Source organism: Oncorhynchus mykiss, chromosome 21 (genome assembly GCF_013265735.2).
Source record: "Oncorhynchus mykiss isolate Arlee chromosome 21, USDA_OmykA_1.1, whole genome shotgun sequence".
In the NCBI taxonomy this organism is placed as follows: Eukaryota; Metazoa; Chordata; class Actinopteri; order Salmoniformes; family Salmonidae; genus Oncorhynchus; species Oncorhynchus mykiss.
The window spans coordinates 29,653,894-29,676,369 of NC_048585.1; the positions used below are offsets into that span (position 1 = coordinate 29,653,894).

The 22,476-nt window shown below is 41.6% G+C and overlaps 1 protein-coding gene across 2 annotated transcripts in view; it reads right to left on the minus strand.

The window, feature by feature from the left end:
* Window positions 1-220: 220 nt before the first annotated feature.
* The window catches only part of LOC110500204 (metabotropic glutamate receptor 8), a 224,196-nt gene continuing 201,940 nt past the window's right edge, over window positions 221-22,476 (minus strand). Inside the window, exons 10-11 of one of the 2 annotated variants that reach the window (XM_021577412.2) lie at window positions 4,223-4,466; window positions 221-973 (exon numbers count right to left, since the gene is read on the minus strand). In XM_021577412.2, the coding sequence (XP_021433087.1) occupies window positions 924-973; window positions 4,223-4,466 (294 nt within the window). In that variant the 3' untranslated portion in view covers window positions 221-923. Of the gene's footprint in view, window positions 974-4,218; window positions 4,467-22,476 lie in introns of both variants that reach the window. The other variant, XM_021577413.2, reaches the window with a different exon arrangement.

Sequence of the window (22,476 nt, forward strand, 5' to 3'; positions counted from 1 at the left end):
TGGGTGCTTGGCTGCTGTTGTTAGGACAGAATGCTCGGATCAACACTACTCCTTGGCCAGTGTGTCCAGTGTGTTACTTACTTTCCCATTGTTCCTCAACTCAATTTCAAATCTTGCTACAGAAAACCGAATCTAGCAAGTCAGTCACTAATATAGTAATAAACAAAAACATATACAATTGGTGTCTGCATTGTATCTTAAAAGCATAAGCACAAATCTATACATTTGCAAAACATTCCTTTATTATAAATAAATCATTTGTATAAAAACTGGCATGCTTCAACCAGGGGATTTACAGATTCACAACCCAGGGCTACCCATTCAGTTAGCCATTCGATACAAGAAACAAACTTTCTGAATATGCAAGGTCGCACGACAGCTGGGACAAGAATGAAAAAATCTTCACAACCACAAAAATACTTACAAGTAGAATAACAATAAACATCATGGTCAATTCTCATAGTTTCTTCTATTTTCTCTTTTAAATATTTTTAAATTTTAAACTCTTTTAATGTCTTTTAATTTCCCATGTACCCTTATGTATAACTTTTACACAGTTTTGTTTTGTTTTGTTTTTTTTCTTTTTTCTTCCTTTTTTTCTCTGGACCATATAGCCTGCAGTGGATTCTTTTTTAAACCATTGTCTTCACGGTTAGTTCAAAGTTTATGGCAGGACCGTTGTGCTGTGATTTTGCAGGAAGAGAGCGAACGGGGCCCACTGATTGGTGGTTGGTCTTTGTGGTCCCGCCTCTCTGGTGGTAGTAGGTTTGATGCTGTCGGAACAATATAAAATGTCTCATGCTTGGTTACCGGTGGCGGTGGGAGCTCCATCGGTCTGTCCGTCTTTTCGTCCGTCAGTCCGTCATCTGTCTGTGGCAGCTCCTTTTCTCAGCCCTCCCTCCACTTTGGTGCTGTTCAGATGTTCAGATGGCATGATTACTGTAGCTGACATATGTTGTCTTAGTTGATGAAGCTGCCAGGGTGGGAAAAGGGGGGAAGAGAGGAGAGGAAATATATCAAGGGATATATATTTCCTATTGACCGTAATATTAGTGCACACCTGCGTCTGGGGTCTGAGGCTGTGTTTATCAAGTCCATTATACGTCCCCTGTAGCTGTTGGTTGTAAATGTCAGTGGTTTTTAAGCGACCACGGACCGCTGGCACTGAGCTATCGTCAAGACGGTGCCCTGTACCCGCCTTGTTTATGTGTGGATTGTAAGAGAGAATGTGTCAAACTGTAGGAGTCAAAACAGTTCCAACAGTTTCTTCTTCACACAACACAAACCCTAGGCAGATAGCATTTGAAAATAATGTCTCAGGCTGGGGTTTGTGAAACTGAACTCTGTATGAGTCCAGTCAGTTGTGCCAATGAGGGAATAGATGTGTGAGTGACCTGTGCTGTTTGTTGTGTTGTTGTCCGTGTGTTGTTGTTCGTGTGTGTGTCCGTGCAAACGTGTGTGTGCATACATGTGTGTTATTGTGTGTTATTCGAGCCAACCAAACTGCGGACTGCGAGACTTCTTCGCGTTCAGGTCTGTAATGAAGAAATCGTTCAATCTGCTGCAGTTCAGAACACAGAAAATGAACCCTAATTACTCCAAACATTCCAGAACCTTCTAAACCTCTCAGAACACCCAGATCAACTCTGTGCTAAAATAAATGCTCTAAACACCCACTCTGAGTCTCCACGGGAGAAAGACTAACATTTCCAGGTCGTAGTGTTGAAGAGGCCCGACTAGCTCCGCACACAACAAAGCTTTGAAGTTTACGTAAGCTGTTGCACATAGTTAAGCTGAATGGGAAGCTCATTTGAACACTCTGTATGTGCTGTAAACAACCGTGCTTAAAAAAAAAACAGGTTGCAGCACTCAAGCTGCTCCATCAAGAACATTGTTTACAATTCAGATTACGTTTTTATATAGTAAAAGTACTGATATTTGAAAGAGAGATATGAAAAAGGCCCAATTTACATGTAACTACTGTTACACTGTCGTTGTCGAGATTATCAAACGGTTGGTTATATCAGTGTAGTTGTATAGATTATTTCTGTTGTGTGTTAGTGTAGATCTATAGATATATATTTTTTAATGAGTTTAGGTATATAGTTTGTTAGTTACAGTGCCTTGCGAAAGTATTCGGCCCCCTTGAACTTTGCGACGTTTTGCCACATTTCAGGCTTCAAACATAAAGATATAAAACTGTATTTTTTTGTGAAGAATCAACAACAAGTGGGACACAATCATGAAATGGAACGACATTTATTGGATATTTCAAACTTTTTTAACAAATCAAAAACTGAAAAATTGGACGTGCAAAATTATTCAGCCCCCTTAAGTTAATACTTTGTAGCGCCACCTTTTGCTGCGATTACAGCTGTAAGTCGCTTGGGGTATGTCTCTATCAGTTTTGCACATCGAGAGACTGAAAATTTTTCCCATTCCTCCTTGCAAAACAGCTCGAGCTCAGTGAGGTTGGATGGAGAGCATTTGTGAACAGCAGTTTTCAGTTCTTTCCACAGATTCTCGATTGGATTCAGGTCTGGACTTTGACTTGGCCATTCTAACACCTGGATATGTTTATTTTTGAACCATTCCATTGTAGATTTTGCTTTATGTTTTGGATCATTGTCTTGTTGGAAGACAAATCTCCGTCCCAGTCTCAGGTCTTTTGCAGACTCCATCAGGTTTTCTTCCAGAATGGTCCTGTATTTGGCTCCATCCATCTTCCCATCAATTTTAACCATCTTCCCTGTCCCTGCTGAAGAAAAGCAGGCCCAAACCATGATGCTGCCACCACCATGTTTGACAGTGGGGATGGTGTGTTCAGCTGTGTTGCTTTTACGCCAAACATAACGTTTTGCATTGTTGCCAAAAAGTTCAATTTTGGTTTCATCTGACCAGAGCACCTTCTTCCACGTTTGGTGTGTCTCCCAGGTGGCTTGTGGCAAACATTAAACAACACATTTTATGGATATCTTTAAGAAATGGCTTTCTTCTTGCCACTCTTCCATAAAGGCCAGATTTGTGCAATATACGACTGATTGTTGTCCTATGGACAGAGTCTCCCACCTCAGCTGTAGATCTCTGCAGTTCATCCAGAGTGATCATGGGCCTCTTGGCTGCATCTCTGATCAGTCTTCTCCTTGTATGAGCTGAAAGTTTAGAGGGACGGCCAGGTCTTGGTAGATTTGCAGTGGTCTGATACTCCTTCCATTTCAATATTATCGCTTGCACAGTGCTCCTTGGGATGTTTAAAGCTTGGGAAATCTTTTTGTATCCAAATCCGGCTTTAAACTTCTTCACAACAGTATCTCGGACCTGCCTGGTGTGTTCCTTGTTCTTCATGATGCTTTCTGCGCTTTTAACGGACCTCTGAGACTATCACAGTGCAGGTGCATTTATACGGAGACTTGATTACACACAGGTGGATTGTATTTATCATCATTAGTCATTTAGGTCAACATTGGATCATTCAGAGATCCTCACTGAACTTCTGGAGAGCGTTTGCTGCACTGAAAGTAAAGGGGCTGAATAATTTTGCACGTCCAATTTTTCAGTTTTTGATTTGTTAAAAAAGTTTGAAATATCCAATAAATGTCGTTCCACTTCATGATTGTGTCCCACTTGTTGTTGATTCTTCACAAAAAAATACAGTTTTATATCTTTATGTTTGAAGCCTGAAATGTGGCAAAAGGTCGCAAAGTTCAAGGGGGCCGAATACTTTCGCAAGGCACTGTATATTAGTGTAGGCCAGGGATCATCAACTAGATTCAGCCACGGGCTGATTGTTTTTTGAGTGGATGGTCGGGGGCCGGAATATAATTACAAATAACTTGGAGACAGCAAATTGACCGCAAGAAGCCCAAAAAGATTTGTTTGACTAAAACATAATCATTTCAGACCTTACTAACATTTGTGTACGATCACGTGTCTCTCTACTATGCGTGGGAATACTTGATTTCCAAAATGTTTCATTCATTGGAGCTGATTTCCTGGTGTTTTGACAGTCTTTTATGTCCAACAATGAAATTTCAACAAACACTTTATTTTATTTATTTTTTCAACTTGGGGAGCCAAATAAAACCATTCAGCCCACGGGCCGGTAGTTGGGGTACCCTGGTGTAGATGTATATATGCATACTGTTAGTATAAGTGTATACAATATATCATTAGATATATAAGTGTATTATGTATAGGTTAGTAAAGGTGTGTTCTTACTCACTGTTGGTCTCCATGCTCTCACACAGCTCCGTCTTGACCTCGCCGTTGGGTCTGTCGCCCCCCTTCTGCAGCTTGCCTGACATGGCGGCGGCGGTGACGATGGCCTTGAAGCTGCGTTTACGCTTGGGGATGTTCTGCTCAGGGTGGAAGATGATGACGTAGACCTTGGGCATGTACAGCATCCCCAGAGAGACAGATGCGCTGAGGCTGAGCGAGATAGTCAGGGTGGTGGTCTGGATGTACATCTGGAGAGGAGGGAGGGAGGGAGGGAGGGAGGGAGGGAGGGAGGGAGGGAGGGAGGGAGGGAGGGCATCAATATACTGTAACCATTCTACAAGTGAAATAGCCATTCTGCTAGTTTTGCACTTTTTCAAAAACTACACACTGGTAGAAACTAAACACTAACAACTGTACATCGACCAATCTGCACTGATATAAGCCATACTGTCACACCCTGACCATAGTTTACTTTGTATATTTCTATGTTGTGGTTGGTCAGGGTGTGATCTGAGTGGGCATTCTATGTTACATGTCTAGTTTGTCCAGTTCTATGTTCGGCCTGATATGGTTCTCAATCAGAGGCAGGTGTTCGTCATTGTCTCTGATTGGGAACCATATTTAGGTAGCCTGGGTTTCACTGTGTGTTGGTGGGTGATTGTTCCTGTCTATGTGTTTTCACCAGATAGGGCTGTTTAGGTTTTCGTTACGTTCATCACGTTCTTTATTTTGTAGTGTTTGTGTTTAGTGTGTTTTTTCATTAAACATGAATCGCAATCGACACGCTGCATTTTGGTCCGATCCTTGTTCTACCTCTTCATCAGAGGAGGAGATAGAAGAAAACCGTTACACATACGCTGATATAAACCATAAGCTGATATAAGCCATTTGCTAATACAAACCATATGCTAATACAAACCATAAGCTGATATAAGCCATATGCTGATATAAATCATAAGCTGATATAAACCATACACTGATATAAACCATACACTGATATAAACCATAAGCTGATATAAACCATACGCTGATATAAAACATAAGCTGATATAAACCATATGCTGATATAAACCATGCACTGATACAAACCATACGCTGATATAAACCATACGCTGATATAAACCATACGCTGATATAAAACATAAGCTGATATAAACCATACGCTGATACAAACCATACGCTGATACAAACCATACACTGATATAAGCCATACACTGATATAAACCATACACTGATATAAAACATAAGCTGATATAAACCATACACTGATATAAACCATACACTGATATAAACCATACACTGATATAAACCATACACTGATATAAACCATAAGCTGATATAAAACATAAGCTGATATAAACCATACGTTGATATAAAACATAAGCTGATATAAACCATAAGCTGATATTAACCATACGCTGATACAAACCATACGCTGATATAAACGATACACTGATAACCCTACACTGTCTACTATACTTTGTCAGAAATTATACTTGACAAAACCCCTTTGGTATCATATCACCAAGTGGTACGCACACACACACACAAACACATACACACAGACCCCTCCACCATCGCATTGATTTCTCTCAAAGCGCAACCACTCATCTGTGTCCATCCCTGACTATAGCATGGCGCAGGAATCACAGCGAGCAGATGGCCAGTCACGCTTCTTCAGTCACAACAGCACAACACAGCCCCGGCTAGCCAGCATAGCGTTCCGCTGAGGAGGAAAACAAACCAGTGCTCCACCGCCCCCTCCCTCGCCAAGAGAGAACAGGCGTGAACAAGATTACACATGTCGACAGTAATACCAATTTACAGTATATCCTCTCTAATGAGAGCATCCGGAAAGAAGATGAGAGAAGGCTTAGACGTTGAAATGTGTGTGCGTGTGTGTGTGTGTGTGTGTAGGGTGGTGGAAATTACCCAAACATTATGTTGAGTATAACAACAAACTACATTCATCAATCTGACTCCATTATCACATGAATGCTATTGGTCCATAATCGTATCCAATGGGCATAGCCAAGGTTTGCAAACCTTGCAATCATCACTCGGAATACTATAAGATGCACAAGTCTAGGTTTACCTTCATGCGATTATTAAGAGGCCGAGGGACAAGGAGCTAATGTCTTGCAATCAATGTCCTAGCATTTCATGATTGAGTTAACCTTGACTCAGAGACGCAGCGTTAGAGACCAAGCATTGATGCTTTGTCTATTATTAATAGCGTTTACCATTAGACATTTCACCAAATAATAACTCAAAGAATATTACTCAGAAATGTGAGTACTACAGTTCGTATCCATTTTAAAGTATCCATAATTATGACAGTTACCCAATATGAATACAATTAACAAATGGTAGACACCAGAAATCTTCACATTCGAAATTATACAAAATATCTTGAGTCTTAATAGCATAGAGAATTCACCAGTACGACACACAAAACGTACACCAGGAGAATTAACCAATGACAACATGATCTACGTTCAAATCCATGTTTTATTCTTCCAAGAATGCCAACTCCCAGTATCTCCTATCGTCTAATTAACATCAGTTTGCATCAGTTTGCATTCAAACAAAAGGCATAGAACTTCACACTCCTTCTCTAATGTAATAACCACACCGTCACTCCTGTGTCGCTCCTCTCTGAACTATCCGCTGTCAAGCAAACACAGACTCCCTGTAACAATAAATCCATAGCACTTAGCATGAAACATCAAAATGCATAGCTCTTTAGGAACTCTTTAAACATGACCATTTATTTCACAAAGTAACGTTCATTTAGTCGATTCGAGTTTCATCAAGTCTTCACCTCTCCTGGCTTCAGTGACCTTAGGACTTATGGGGTGTCACGTGTGCTCCCTCTCCGGCTGCTCATTATGGCTCACACCTGTTACCATCGTTTCGCTCACCTGCGCGTCATCAGGCTCCCCTGGACTCCATCACTGCCCTGATTACCTTTATATATGTCTCTCCTTTTGCTTCCTTCCCCAGTCGTTATTGGTTCTGTTTCATGCTTCGTATTATGTTGCGTTTATTTATTAAAACACTCACTCCTTGAACTTGCTTCCTGACTCTCAGCGCACTTCGTTATATGTGGGAATGTCTCTTCATCGAGATTGCCACAGATAAAGGTGTGTTTTTAGCCCACAGATGGTCAGTCATTCAAACAATGCCATAAATCGTGACTGAGTCATCACGCTGGGCCATCAAGTCGCTAGAGGCATATTCATCACTGGCCTTCAACATTGTTCACGTGTTCACGCTCTCTATTTTCCACTAGGTAGGTAGGTAGGTAGGTAGGTAGGTAGGTAGGTGTGTGTGTGTGTGTGTGTGTGTGTGTGTGTGTGTGTGTGTGTGTGTGTGTATAATGCATGTGTGTGTACAGTGTGCTCTGACAATGTACTAACGGTGTAGACTGGTACACATTTCTAGGCAGGCCTTGAGGCCTGCATGTCACGACTTTGGCATGGAAACAGTATGAACTCCGTGTCAGTGTGTGTCAGTTAGCGTTATAGGTGTGAGTTAGCTAGAGGGCTAATGTGATGCTCCATTAGCCGTTACAGGATAGGTACTGTTTGGCGTAGCACAGAGAATTTTCAAAACAAACTTAACTTGGCGATACTATCTTCGTTCGGCCAATTGATCAAGACAGGTGTGTGTCATCATGACATGCTGCACTTTAGGGTGGACCCATCTGCCTCAATGAGGGAACAATTGAAATAGACAAGATGGCAGCATACACATTGTTTTTGAAGCAAAACATTTTAATAACGAAGCATTTTCAAAATTCAAACAAACCACCTCCAAGATACATGTTTGGCCGAATCGAGAACGAAAATAGTATCACCAAGTTAAGGCTGGTCAAAAATGCTCTATGCTACGTCAAACAGTACCTATCCTATAACGCTTAATGGAGCATCACATTAGCCAGTTACGATCTGCTAGCTACAGGTAACTGCCAAAATAATGGAATCACTTGAGTAATTGAGGGATACAAAGTATAGTGAAAGCAGATTCTTCCACACAGGTGTGGTTCCTGAGTTAATTTAGCAATTAACGTCCCATCATGCTTAGGGTCATGTATAAAAATGCTTGGCAGGCCATTATTTTGGCTACCATGGCTATGCCGCCATAGGATGACAATTTGATGAGCATGAAAACAACGTAAACCATACCCCATGGCCATTGCAGTCACCAAATCTCAACCCAGTTGAACATTTATGGGAAACCTGGAGCGGCGCCTGTGGAAGAATGGTATGAATGTAGAATCCATGTGTGAGCAGTTTCTCAATGCCAGCTAGGTGTGACTCAAATAGCAGCTCACCCTGTTAGCTAAGCTCTCTGTCCCTGTGACATCACTCTCCTCTCACATCAGCTCTGGAAAGTACATATCGTACCAACACAACAACAGCTGCCTAGAGGAAGAATAGGGCTAGAAGACACATGTATGCAGTAGGTGCTACTCATACAGTCAGACTAAGGTAGGGAAGAATCCTACCAAAAAATTACCATTTAATTCAAAATGTCACTGTGTCCCACTGACATTGACGTATAACTAAGGGGAATTTTGATTTAATTGCACGTTCGGATTCACTCCTTCTTAGAGCAATACTTTTGGTGCACTATATGTGGAGAATAGGGTGCCATACGCGATTTGCCCCATTTCCCTCTTCAGTGACTCATCAAATGCTCATCCAACGACATGGACACTCAACTCCTAATATTTGATCTGAGTAATCTTCACAACGGTCTGTGTTATCTACTTTAATAGGATACAGAGAAGCTCAAGTTGTAGATTACAGCAGAAGGAGCCCTGGGTGAACGTGGGCAGGGAGAGCAGAGCACTGACAGGACGGTGTGCACATACAGAGAGAGATCTCCTCCGGTGAGGGTTTTTGTCACAGAAAGAGAGAAGGGAAAGGGAGGGGAGGATAGAAAGGGGTTGGAACGAGAGAGAAAGAGAGACAGGAAATGGGGGGGGGGGGGGGGATGGGGAGAATGAAACAGACAGAGGTAGAAATACGGGGAGAAAGAGAGAAAAAACAGAGTGAGAAAGGATAAAGAGCAGCAAGAGAGAGAGAGGCAGTCCTCAGAGCACTAAGCCCTTCATTATAAAAGAAGCACGTCTGGAGATAGCAGTCTCCATTACACTCTGCTGAGAGCATGGGGATCCACCCAGCAGATGTTAGCTGTACAGCCACACACGCACGCGCACAGACACACACACACACACACACACACACACACACACACACACACACACTCTCCCTATCTTTTTCTGTCTCTTTTATTCCCTCCCTCCCTCTCATTCTCTTCTCTCTATATCTTCTCCATCCCTCGATCTCTACCTCGCTGTGCAGGTATTATAGGAGGAAATGGTAAATATGTGCTTTAGTGGGGCTGAGCCGCTGTGATCTGTGTGTATATTTGCGGCCTCTACCAAAGTCACAGAAAATAGGGCAATTAGCTCCACTCTGCTAGCCACCACTGCTCTCCTTCCTATGGAATAAAGCTGTCTTTAGAGAAGTCAATACTCTAGGCTTTATGTCATTATCTCCATCCATAACCTTCACTTAAACCACAGGGTTGGGGAGTAACGGATTACATGTAATCTGTTACATGTGAGAGATGTAAAAAAAATAAAAAGGTAACTGTAATCCATTACATTATGAGCAAAAATATTGTAATCAGATTACAGACACTTGAAAAACTAGATGATTACTTTTAAATTCAGAAAGGATGTTTGTGGGGGAAAAAAATCTTTGACACTTCTCTGTTTGTCTCAATGACATTCAAATCAGCATTGAAAAAAGTTTGTTTGTTCCACCTGAACGAGTCTGACCACAAGTCAGAGACCACTATGATGACACACTAAATGGGTTTGATGGATCGTGGGAAAAGAGCAGGAATAGGCTTTTTGTAGGCTACAGTCCAACCTATGTCTTCCAATGGTGCAACCAATGGTTGGCATCCAGGATTATCCAACTTGAAAAACGCTTGCAGGTAAGGATGACAGCAGTGGTGTAGTCTACGGCAATACGGATATCGCTTATTATTTGATATCTACATTAGAGGTCGACCGATTTTGATTTTTCAACGCCGATACCGATTATTGGAGGACCCAAAAAAAGTCGATACCGATTAATCTGCCAATTCTTTTTTACATTTATTTGTAATAATGACAATTACAACAATACTGAATGAACACTTATTTTAACTTGATATAATACATCAATAAAATACATTTAGCCTCAAATAAAATGAAACATGCTCAATTTGGTTTAAATAATGCAAAAACAAAAGTGTTGGAGAAGAAAGTAAAAGTGCAATATGTGCCATGTAAGAAAGCTAACGTTTACGTTCCTTGCTCAGAACATGAGAACATATGAAAGCTGGTGGTTCCTTTTAACCTGAGTCTTCAATATTCCCAGTTAAGAAGTTTTAGGTTATAGTTATTATAGGAATTATAGGATAATTTCTCTCTATACGATTTGTATTTCATATACCTTTGACTATTGGATGTTCTTATAGGCACTTTAGTATTGCCAGTGTAACAGTATAGCTTCCGTCCCTCTCCTTGCTCCTACCTGGGCTCGAACCAGGAACACATCGACAACAGCCACCCTCGAAGCAGCGTTACCCATGCAGAGCAAGGGAAACAACTACTCCAAGTCTCATTGCGAGTGACGTTTGAAACGCTATTAGCGCGCACCCCGCTAACTAGCTAGCCATTTCACATCGGTTACACCAGCCTAATCTCGGGAGTTGATAGGCTCGAAGTCATAAACTGCTCAATGCTTGAAACGTTACGAAGAGCTGCTGGCAAAATGCACGAAAGTGCTGTTTGAATGAATGCTTACAAGCCTGCTGGTGCCTACCATCGCTCAGTCACACTGCTCTATCAAATCATAGACTTAATTATGACATAACACACAGAAATACGAGCCTAAGTCATTAATATTGTTGAATCTGGAAACTATCATCTCGAAAACAAGACGTTTATTCTTTCAGTGAAATACGGAACCGTTCCGTATTTCATCTAACGGGTGGCATCCATAAGTCTAAATATTCCTGTTACATTGCACAACCTTCAATGTTATGTCATAATTTATGTAAAATTCTGGCAAATTAGGCGGCCCAAACTGTTGCATATACACTGACTCTGCGTTCAATGAGAAGTGACACAATTTCACCTGGTTAATATTGCCTGCTAACCTGGATTTCTTTTAGCTAAATATGCAGGTTTAAAAATATATACTTCTGTGTATTGATTTTAAGAAAGGCATTTATGTTTATGGTTAGTTACACATTGGAGCAACGACAGTCCTTTTTCACGAATACGCACCACATCGATTATATGGACACACTAGATAAACTAGTAATATCATCAACTATGTGTAGTTAACTAGTGATTATGATTGATTGATTGATTGATTGTTTTTTATAAGATAAGTTTAATAATAGCTAGCAACTTACCTTGGCTTCTTACTGCATTCGCGTAACAGGCAGGCTCCTCATGGAGTACAATGTAAAGCAGGTGGTTAGAGCATTGGACTAGTTAACTAAGGTTGCAAGATTGAATCCCCGAGCTGACAGGTTAAAAATCTGTCGTTCTGCCCCTGAATAAGGCAGTTAACCCATCGTTCCTAGGCTGTCATTGAAAATAAGAATGTGTTCTTAACTGACTTTCCTAGTTAAAGCAAGGTTAAATAAAGGTTATGAAAACTTGAAATCGGCCCTAATTAATCGGCCATTCCGATTAATCGGTCGACCTCTAATCTACATAGCTCATTGATGTGAATCACACTGCTGCTCTCATATATATCCATTGATTCTTGAAGAATATAACTTAGAAATGCCTCATGAGCTTAGTTCAACTGTCACACTCCATGAGAACCCAAAATATAAGCTTGTTTATCTCCTATGTTTGTAAACATTGTAAATGTAAACAAACACTGTATAACCTCATAACATGGTTAAAACGATAATTTTGATGGATGGTCAGTTCTTGCATCCATAGCTCTGTCTATTAATCTGTGTGTGGTTACATTTCTCCAGGCCCATCCCTAAGCTTTTTACCAAAACAGAGGCGGGGCAACCGTTTGTGGATTTTCCTTTAAACAGATGCATGTTATCAAGACATCGAAGTGTCACCAACAAAGAGGTAAAACAATAGGCCTATGGTAACTGCAGCATAAGGCATTCATTTTTCAACATGTAAATAGCACTTGTCAATAGTGCTGAAAGCATGCCATTCCATGAGCGCAGCATTTATTTTTCAACTCCAAACAATGAGCCCAATCAGTCCTCCATGACAACAAAATCATCAATCAACAGAGTAGGGCTGGCTAATAAGTCCTTATTTTTGGGGTTATGCTCTCAGGTAAAACATTTTGGCTAATCCATACTTCCATATTTCCAAGTCCTATTCTTGAACATCAAGGGGTGTATCATTTATTGTAATGCCTGGAATTCTGATAGACTTTGGTTTTTAATGTAAACATATCATTTAATCGCGTTATTATATGTCGTAGAAAGCGATGGGTTAGAATAAGCTTACATAACCAAACTATAAAGTAAAAATGAACATCCATATATGGCCAGCTATGTAAACTTGAACATTGATTTATCCTGCAATAGATTTTGTTCAATTAGTAACATACATTTTTGTCTTCTTCTATTGACTCTCAATGGGAAAGTAATCTAAAAGTGAATGTAATCAGATTACGTTACTGAGTTTGGGTAATCCAAAAGTTACATTACTGATTACAATTTTGGACAGGTGTAATCGATTACATTTAGAAAGTAACCTCCCCAACTCTGGATATCACTCTGCTGCTGGGACTGACTGGGGTAATCCCAGGATACTGCCAATCTCTCTCACACACACAGACACGGACACACTGAGCAACTTCTCCAGTGTTAATTCAACACAGAGAGTGTTTACTTAACACTGTCAAGTTGTCTATACCATGCCACACTTTTCAGAGTTCAATAAACACACTGCTTAGTGTAAAGCCTTATTTGCTTATTTCCCAGAGTGCCTTGCCTTTCGAGTGAATTGTGTACCCATTACTTCATTTGTTAGTGACAGAGGCATGGTTGTTTCCTTCAACCATTTTCAGTTTTATAAGACAATAAAAACACATATTCCATTTACCCTAATACAGTGGCCTGAAATGCATGGTTTACAGGACACATCAGGCCTGAAAGTCACATTATGCTGGTTTACAAAGTGATCTGCAATTCCTATTGCAATCCAGCCAGAGAGGGGGTATCAAACATTTAGAATTTAGATTCACCAGAAACCTGCATTAAGAATGACCACCGGGTTGGGAAGGCTAAGCTCTGACACTACCTGAACCGCCTCGACTGGAACAACCGTTTCAGTAACGGGTGCAATAAGTCCAAGTAACAGATTGGATAAGTTTAGAAAAATGTATGTTATTTATATTTGAGTAACGTGATGTTAATTCATTAATAAAAGTACAGTACCAGTCAAAAGTTTGGACACACCTACTCATTCAAAGTTTTTTCTTTATTTTTACTATATTCTACATTGTAGAATAATAATGAAGGCATCAAAACTATGAAATAAGACATTTGAAATAAAAAATTAAAATATAAATTGTTAAACAAATCCAAATATATTTGAGATTCTTCAAAGTAGCCACCCTTTGCCTTGACAGCTTTGCATTCCCTCAACCAGCTTCATGAGGTAGTCACCTGGAATGCATTTCAATTGACAGGTGTGCCTTCTTAAAAGTTCATTTGTGGATTTTCCGTCCTTCTTAATGTGTTTAAGCCAATCAGATGTGTTGTGACAAGGTAGGGGTGGTATACAGAAGCCCTATTTGGTAAAAGACCAAGTCCATATTATGGTAGAACAGCTCAAATAAGCGAGGAGAAACAACAGTCCATAATTAATTTAAGATGTGGAAGTAAGTCAATAGGGAAAATTTCAAGAACTTTGAAAGTTTCTTCAAGTGCAGTCACAAAAACCAAAAACTATGATGAAACTTGCTCTCATGAGGACCGGAACAGGAAAGGAAGACCCAGAGTTACCTCTGCTGCAGAAGATAAGTTCATTAGTTAACTTGTCTCAGTGCTGTTTGTTGCTACTTGGCTATCTGCCAAACTTTTCATTTTTCCCCCCAATTCCATAGTATCCAATTGGTAGTTCCATCGCTGAAATTCCCGTACGGACTCGGGAGAGGCGAAGGTCAACCCAGTCAAGCAGCACAGCTTCTTGACACAATGCCTGCTTAAACCGAAAGCCAGCCGCACCAATCTGTCGGAGGAAACAACGTACACCTGGCGACATTGTCAGCATGCATTGTGCCCAGGCCCGCCACAGGAGTCGCTACTGCACGAGAACATCCCTGCCGGCCAAACCCTCCCCTAACCCAGACGATGCTGTGCTAATTGTGTGCCACCCCATGGGTCTCCCAGTCATAGCTGGCTGCGACAGAGCCTGGACTCGTACCAGGATCTCTAGTGGCACAGCTAACACTGTGATGCAGTGCCTTAGACCACTGCTCCACTCAGGAGGCCCTTTGTTTTTCATTTTTAATACATTTACCCAACGTCTTCGTTTTTTCCTTGCTTTACTTTTTTCATTCAACTTTTTCACCCAGGACGCTTTATTTGGACATGGTTCTACAAGATCTCCACCAGCCGAAGCTAAGTAGTAACATTTTAAACACTGTCATCTAATTGCAGTACTCATAATATACAGGAGAACTATCACCTTATGGTGAGGATAGCAGTGTTGCAAGCACAGCTTCAGATGCAATCGTTAGGCAAGGGCAATTTAAGTGTAGGAAAGGATGAAACAGTGGCTGTGCCACCAGCACAGATAGTATTATAAATCCCCCTGCACAGTCTAAAGGTTTCTGGAAAGTAATGCTGTCGGCATACTCAACAGGTGTCACTCATTCAGCCAGAAACTTTCAACTGGATCTCCCCATTAAGCAACTAGTTGGGGCCAGAGGCCGTGCTTTCTCAGTTCTCTCCTCCACCCGTTAAGGGGTCTGAGCCGCCGAAGCCTCCCACCATTAACTGTCTCAGTCTCCAGTATCTATGTTACAATAGTCTACATGCCGGGGGGCTAGGGTCAGTCTGTTATATCTGGTGTCCCGTGTGAATTTAAGTATTCTCCCTCAAATTCTCTCCCTCCCGGAGGACCTGAGCCCTAGGATCATGCCTCAGGACTACCTGGCCTGATGACTCCTGGCTGTCCCAAGTCCACCTGGTCGTGCTGCTTCTCCAGTTTCAGCTGTTCTGCCTGCGGCTAGGGCACCCTGACCTGTTCACCAGATGTGCTACCTTGTCCAGGACCTGCTGTTTTCGTCTCCTCTCTCTCTCTCTCTCTCTCTCTCTCTCTCTCTCTCTCTCTCTCTCTCTCTCTCTCTCTCTCTCTCTCTCTCTCTCTCTCTCTCTCTCTCTCTCTCTCTCTCTCTCTCTCTCTCTCTCTCTCTCTCTCTCTCTCTCTCTCTCTCTCTCTCTCTCTCTCTCTCTCTCTCTCTCTCTCTCTCACACACACACACACCTGCTGTCTCAACCTCTGAATGCTCAGCTATGAAAAGGCAACTGACATTTACTTCTGAGGTACTGACCTGTTGCACCCTCTACAACCAATATGATTATTATTTGACCCTGCAGTCATCTATGAACGTTTGAACATCTTGAAGAACAATATGGCCTTAAATGGCCATGTACTCTTAGAATGTCCACCCGGCACAGCCAGAAGAGGACTGGGCACTCCTCAGAGCCTTGTTTCTCTCTAGGTTTCTTCCTAGGTTCCTACCTTTCCAGGGAGTTTTCAGGCCTTCATGGTCGAATTGCTGCAAAGAAACCACTACTAAAGGACACCAATAAGAAGAGACTTGCTTGGGCCAAGAAACAGGAGCAAAGTACATTAGACCGGTGGAAATCTTTCCTTTGGTCAGATGAGTCCAAATTTGAGATTGTTGGTTACAACTACCTTGTCTTTGTGAGATGCAGATTAGATAAATGGATGAACTCTGCATGTTCCCACCATGAAGCATGGAGGAGGAGGAGTGATGGTGTGGGGGTGCTTTGCTGGTGACACTGTCAGTGATTTATTTAGAATTCAAGGCACACTTAACCAGCATGGCTACCACAGCATTCTGCAGCAATATGCCATCCCATCCGGTTTGTGCTTAGTGGGACTTTCATTTGTTTTTCAACAGGACAATGACCCAAAACACACCTCCAGGCTGTGCAAGGGCTATTTGTCCAAGAAGGAGAGTGACAGAGTGCTGCATCAGATGACCTGGTCTCTACAATCACCTGACCTCAACCCAATTGAGATGGTTTGGGATATGTTGGACAGCAGAGTGAAGGAAAAGCAGCCAACAAGTGTTCATCATATGTGAGAACTCCTTCAAGACTGTTGGAAAAGCATTCCTCAAGAAGCTGGTTGAGAGAATTCCAAGAGTGTGCATAGCTGTCATCAAGGCAAAGGGTGGCTACTTGGAAGAATCTAAACTCTAAAATATAATTTGATTTGTTTAAAACTTTTTTGGTTGCTACATGATTCCATAAGTGTTATTTCATAGTTTTGATATTTTCACTATTGATCTACAATGTAGAAAATAGTAAAAATAAAGAAAAACCCTTGAATTAATAGGTGTGTCCAAACTTTTGACATGCGAAAAGATATTGAAACAAACCTAAAAATCAACCTGCAATAGAGCATGCGTGGTTAAGGTTTAAAACTAGGTATTAACACCGACACTGGGGTTCTTTTACACCAATGAGTGTTCATTTAACACTTAGAGACTAGCAATGTTACACTGAAAAATCAACACTCGGTAACACTGGCCGTTTTTCTGTGCACAACTATTGAGAGTTTTTCAATATGTGATATCATTGAAACTCCACGTGTTACACTACAGAAGCCGAACCCTCTACACATGGTAAGTGTGTGGCATCTATCAGTGCAACCTCTGTATACACACAGATGTTAATGACATCATATGACCATACGATCATATCAACATCAACAATGAAGTGTATGTTTACACAGACACTAGGGTATAGACGTTGTCTCACTTGTCTATAGTGTGTTCCCTTGGACAACGTGTTAAGCTTCTCCATCACATGGCCATTACCACAAGGGGAGTAGGAGAAAGGGACTGTGCATTTCAAGTGCACTCAGTTAGCTATTGAACAACAGATTACCTTGCAGGAGGGCACTCCTCCTCAACACGTATTGTCGCCCATTAAGATGCCTACTACTCCAGCCAGCCTGTTCAAGCTGTCAACAAAGGTCTGTCTGTCTGTCTGTCTGTCTGTCTGTCTGTCTGTCTGTCTGTCTGTGTGTCAGACAGACAGACAGACAGACAGACCCTTCATTGCTCTCAGCCTCATGCAGCCTGTAGTGGTATTTCAGTGTAATGATTCAGTAGTAGTACTCTCCCTGGGGTTGTAATGCTACACACTCGATCAGCAAACCTGGTTGCTCTCAGGCCTGATTGATAAAGCAATACATTCACCATTACATGTGCTCTCACACAACTACGCACAATCTGACATGTAATATTATATATATTATCACGTGCTGTTATATAGGTTCGGACAATTAAATAGCCTTTACGTTCACGTGTACTACTACATAAGGTACGTAAGCTGTCACGTGTACTACTACAGTACATAATGTACACTCTCACGTGTACTCATCATTACCAAAGAAATGGAGGGAGCCAAGAAATCTAAAAGCTCCAGAACATAGAATTACCAACATGGACAACTGTAGTTGGCTCCAATAAGCTCGAAGCGCAGGGAAAGAAGAGAGGTTGCATTAAGGACATGTATTTTCTCCGTGACTGAACTGAGTACAAGATATGTCCACTCTGACCCCACAGCGCTGTGTGGATGATATGATGAAGTGTTACAGAGGGAGAGAGAGGTATGTCCAATCAATCAAATCAAATTTTATTTGTCACATGCGTCGAATACAACATCTGCAGACCATGAAATGCTTACCCACAATTCCTTTCTCAACAATGCAGAGTTAAAAAGTATGACACATTTGCTAAATAGAAAAAGGAAATAGTAATACAATAAATAACAATAACAAGGCTATATACAAAGAGTACCGGCTCCACGTCAATGTGCAAGGGTAGCCTAGTGGTCAGAGTGTTGGACTAGTAAGTGAAAGGTTGCGAGATCGAATCCCCGAGCTGACGAAGTAAAAATCTGTCGTGGCCATAATTGAAAATAAGAATTTGTTCTTAACTGACTTGCCTCGTCACCTCCTCCTCTCTCTATCTCTCACCAATCAAATCAAATGTATTTACAAAGCCCTTCTTACATCAGCTGATGTCACAAAGTGCTGTACAGAAACCCAGCCCAAACCCCCAAATAGCAAGCAATGCAGGTATAGAAGCTGTGTAGAAGCACCAGGGGAGAAATCATCTCTCAGTCAGTCTTAAAGTCAAATGACAAGATGTGGGAGGGACAGTGGATGGGTAACAGCAGGTAGTTCATCCAAGGCATCCATCTTCACCTCAACTAGAACTTTCGGTACATGTGACAATTCCAATTGGACTACTCCCGTATGACACCTTTGCTTCAAAACAATTGAATACATATGATGCCGCCGTGGAGTCAAAGGCAGCAATCCACATTGTGTGGACAATAACGTGTTCTATTCAAATCTATGATCATAATGAGGATCCGGATTCCTACCTAATGTTTAACAAGAACACAGCTTACTGGCGAACCAACAATAATTATCCCTATAATAACAGTAATTGTAACAGAATCAATTGTCCATTAATTATAGTAATCAACGCATCTCCCTCAAGCCCAATATCTTCAAATCCATTTCCTGCCGTTATTACAGCTAATGTTATTCCTCTGATCGAGATAGCATTGATCTTGTCTAATAGACTCACTGGGTCTGCTATCCCTCCTTAAAAGGGAAGCCATCAACATTCAGTACAGGGTGAAAACAAGTCCAATCCCCAAGTTAAAACTCACACAACAACAAGTCACAGTAAACAAGCTAAGAGTTTCTCTCAAATCCAGCTTCTCTTGGGGTATCCATAAGCTTGGCACATGTATTTAGCGCCATCCATCATTCCTTCAATTCTGACCAGTTTCAAAGTCCCTGCCGATGAAAAACACCCCCATAGCATGATGCTGCCTCCACCTGTCACATTCGTCCTATTGATGAGACCAAGGCGCAGCGTGATATGAATACATACTATTTTTAATAAAGAAAGAACACTAAACAGACTAACAAAATGAACGTGACGCTATATAAACCGAGTGCTGACAGGCAACTACACATAGACAATAACACACAAAACCAAAATGGAAAATGGCAACCTAAATAGGATCCCCAATCAGAGACAACGATAAACAGCTGTCTCTGATTGGGAACCAATTCAGGCCACCATAGACCTATAATAAACCTAGACTAACAAACAACCCATGATGTACAAAAAAACCCTAGACAGGACAAACAAGCATACCCACCCTCGTCACACACTGACCTGACCAAAATAATACTTAAAACATAGAAAACTAAGGTCAGGGCATGACACCACCATGCTTCACTGTGGGATGGTGTTTTCGGGGTGATGAGATGTGTTGGGTTTAAGCCACACATAGCATTTTCCTTGATGGCCAAAAATCTCAATTTTAGTCTCATCTGACCAGAGTACCTTCTTCCATATATATCTCCCACATGCCACCTTGGCGAACACCAAACGTGTTTGCTTATTTTTTCCTTTAAGCAATTCAGATGTATATATACTCATTTCATGTGACAGATCAGGTGACACTGAGATTGTACACAGGTGGACTTTATTTAACCAATTATGTGACTTCTGAAGGTAATTGGGTGCACCAGATCTTATTTAGGGGCTTCATAGCAAAGGGCGTGAATACATATTTCCCACACCACTTTTCTGTTTTAAATATTTTTGAATTTTTTAACACAAGTGATTTATTTCATTTCACTTCACCAATTTTTTAAAACTATTTTGTGGATGTCCATTACATGAAATCCAAATAAAAAATCTATTTAAATTAAAGGTTGTAATGCAACAAAATAGGAAAAACGCCAAGGGGGATGAATACTTTTGCCAGGCACTGTAGGTCTCTACCAAAGGCTGTGGACACATGTCCCCAGAGGACTCCATGTGAGACAGAGGGACTTGACAGCACAACAAGTCTAGGCATGGCCGATGTTCCTTTATAGTGTTTCCCGTCCTTTACTCTCCCAGGTCGGACGATGGTGATGTGCAGGTCCAGTTCTGCTCTCTTTGAGCAGTTCTGATCTGTTCTGTTTTGTCACAGTCAGATAGTGTGGCAGCATTGTCTCTCTGCTGCTGTCTCAGGTGTATCACTACATTATCAGTGTGATAGAAGTGAGGATGACCTACATCTGTTTCTCTGAATCACACGACTCAGTACACACACACATACAAACGACCAAGTAGTCCCCCAGCCATTAGGCAGGCTGATGGGCCTGATGGGTCTGCTACTGCCACCAGACATGCACACACACGCACACACACGGGGCCTGTCGCCAACAACGACAGGTAGGACAAAAACTCTAAAACACTCTCCCCATACTCTCACACACTCATCCACTCACCTTACACAAGGCAGGTGAGTCAGATACATACGTGCTAGGTCACTACATTCTCCTGTACAGTATCTTACAGGTATCGGGGGCCAGCAGGCAGCATGCTGTACTCTGCTGTTACTGATCTGCCATGTCCTGTGATTTGACACACACACACACACACACACACACACACACACACACACACACACAGATTTGAATCCTTCTGTAATTTCCCAGAATTATCCCTCTGAAACGTCCCAGTCATGCAGACAGCCTCTGTAATGTGCTTGACATTTCCAATATGTCTCGTCTGCAGAGTGATTGAAAAGAACATAACAACCGTATCTAGGGGAACATTCAGGAAATGTTCATGTTTTTGATGTTTATTTCACTCTGTTGCCATTGTCGTTCAGTAAAAACAATGTAACATGAGTGCTCCCCATCGCTGCAAATGAGTTTGGGTTTCGTTCTCCCAAGGCGAATGCTTGTTGTGCATGCGTATGTATGTTTTTTTTTCAAGGGTGTTTGTGTGTGTGTGTGTGTGTGTGTGTGTGGGGGGGGGGGGGGGGCTTCTCCCATGGTGTAGTCTGCTGCATCTCTGTGTTTGATGGTGGGATCTGACACTGTCTCCTTCTACTGAAGTTTGCCAGGAATGTTCCATATCCCATCAGATTTGTTTAACTATAGTGCACAAAATATTCCATTTTAAAAATGAATGCCGCTTTATCCATGTGTTTCTGTACATGTGATCATACAATACAGAGAATTTCTAAATGCTGTTTGAAAATGGCTGACATCATGATAGCCACGTCAAACAAAACGAGGCCGATATTGTCAAGCCTAGTGTGCGTTTGTGGATGATTGGTTGTCTGGATGGATACCTTATCTACAATAGTGTAATATACAGTACAACTACAGTAACCCAACAAAAGAGCTGTGATGTTAGCTAAATCTTCCCAGTTCTGACCTAGCCCCTGTTATCATGTACAGTAAGCTTTCTGTGATATCTCCTTAGAACACTGGGCCTAAACTGCAGCTCCTGACGCTTTAGCCTCTCTCACTCTCGCTCTCTCGCGCTCTCTCTCGCTCGTTCTCTCTCTCGCTCTCGCTAGCTCTCTCTCTCTCTCTATCTCTCATTACAAATGTCATATTATGTGCAAAGAGTTAAAGTACAAAAGGGAGAATAAATCAAATATGGGTTGTATTTACAATGGTGTTTGTTCTTCACTGGTAGGCCTTCTCTTGTGGCAATAGGTCACAAATATTGCTGCTGTGATGGCACACTGTGGCACACTGTGGTATTTCACCCAATAGATATGGGAGTCTATCAAAATTGGGTTTGTTTTTGAATTCTTTGTGTATCTGCGTAATCTGAGGGAAATATGTGTCTCTAATATGGTCATACATTTGGCAGGGGGTTAGGAAGTGCAGCTCAGTTTCCACCTCATTTTGTGGGCAGTAGGCAGTGTACACATAGCCTGTGTTCTCTTGCGAGCCAGGTCTGCCTTTGGCCACCTTTCTCAATAGCAGGGATATGCTCACTGAGTCTGTACATAGTCAAAGCTTTCCTTACGTTTGGGTCAGTCACGGTGGTCAGGTATTCTGCCACTGTGTACTCTCTGTTTAGGGCC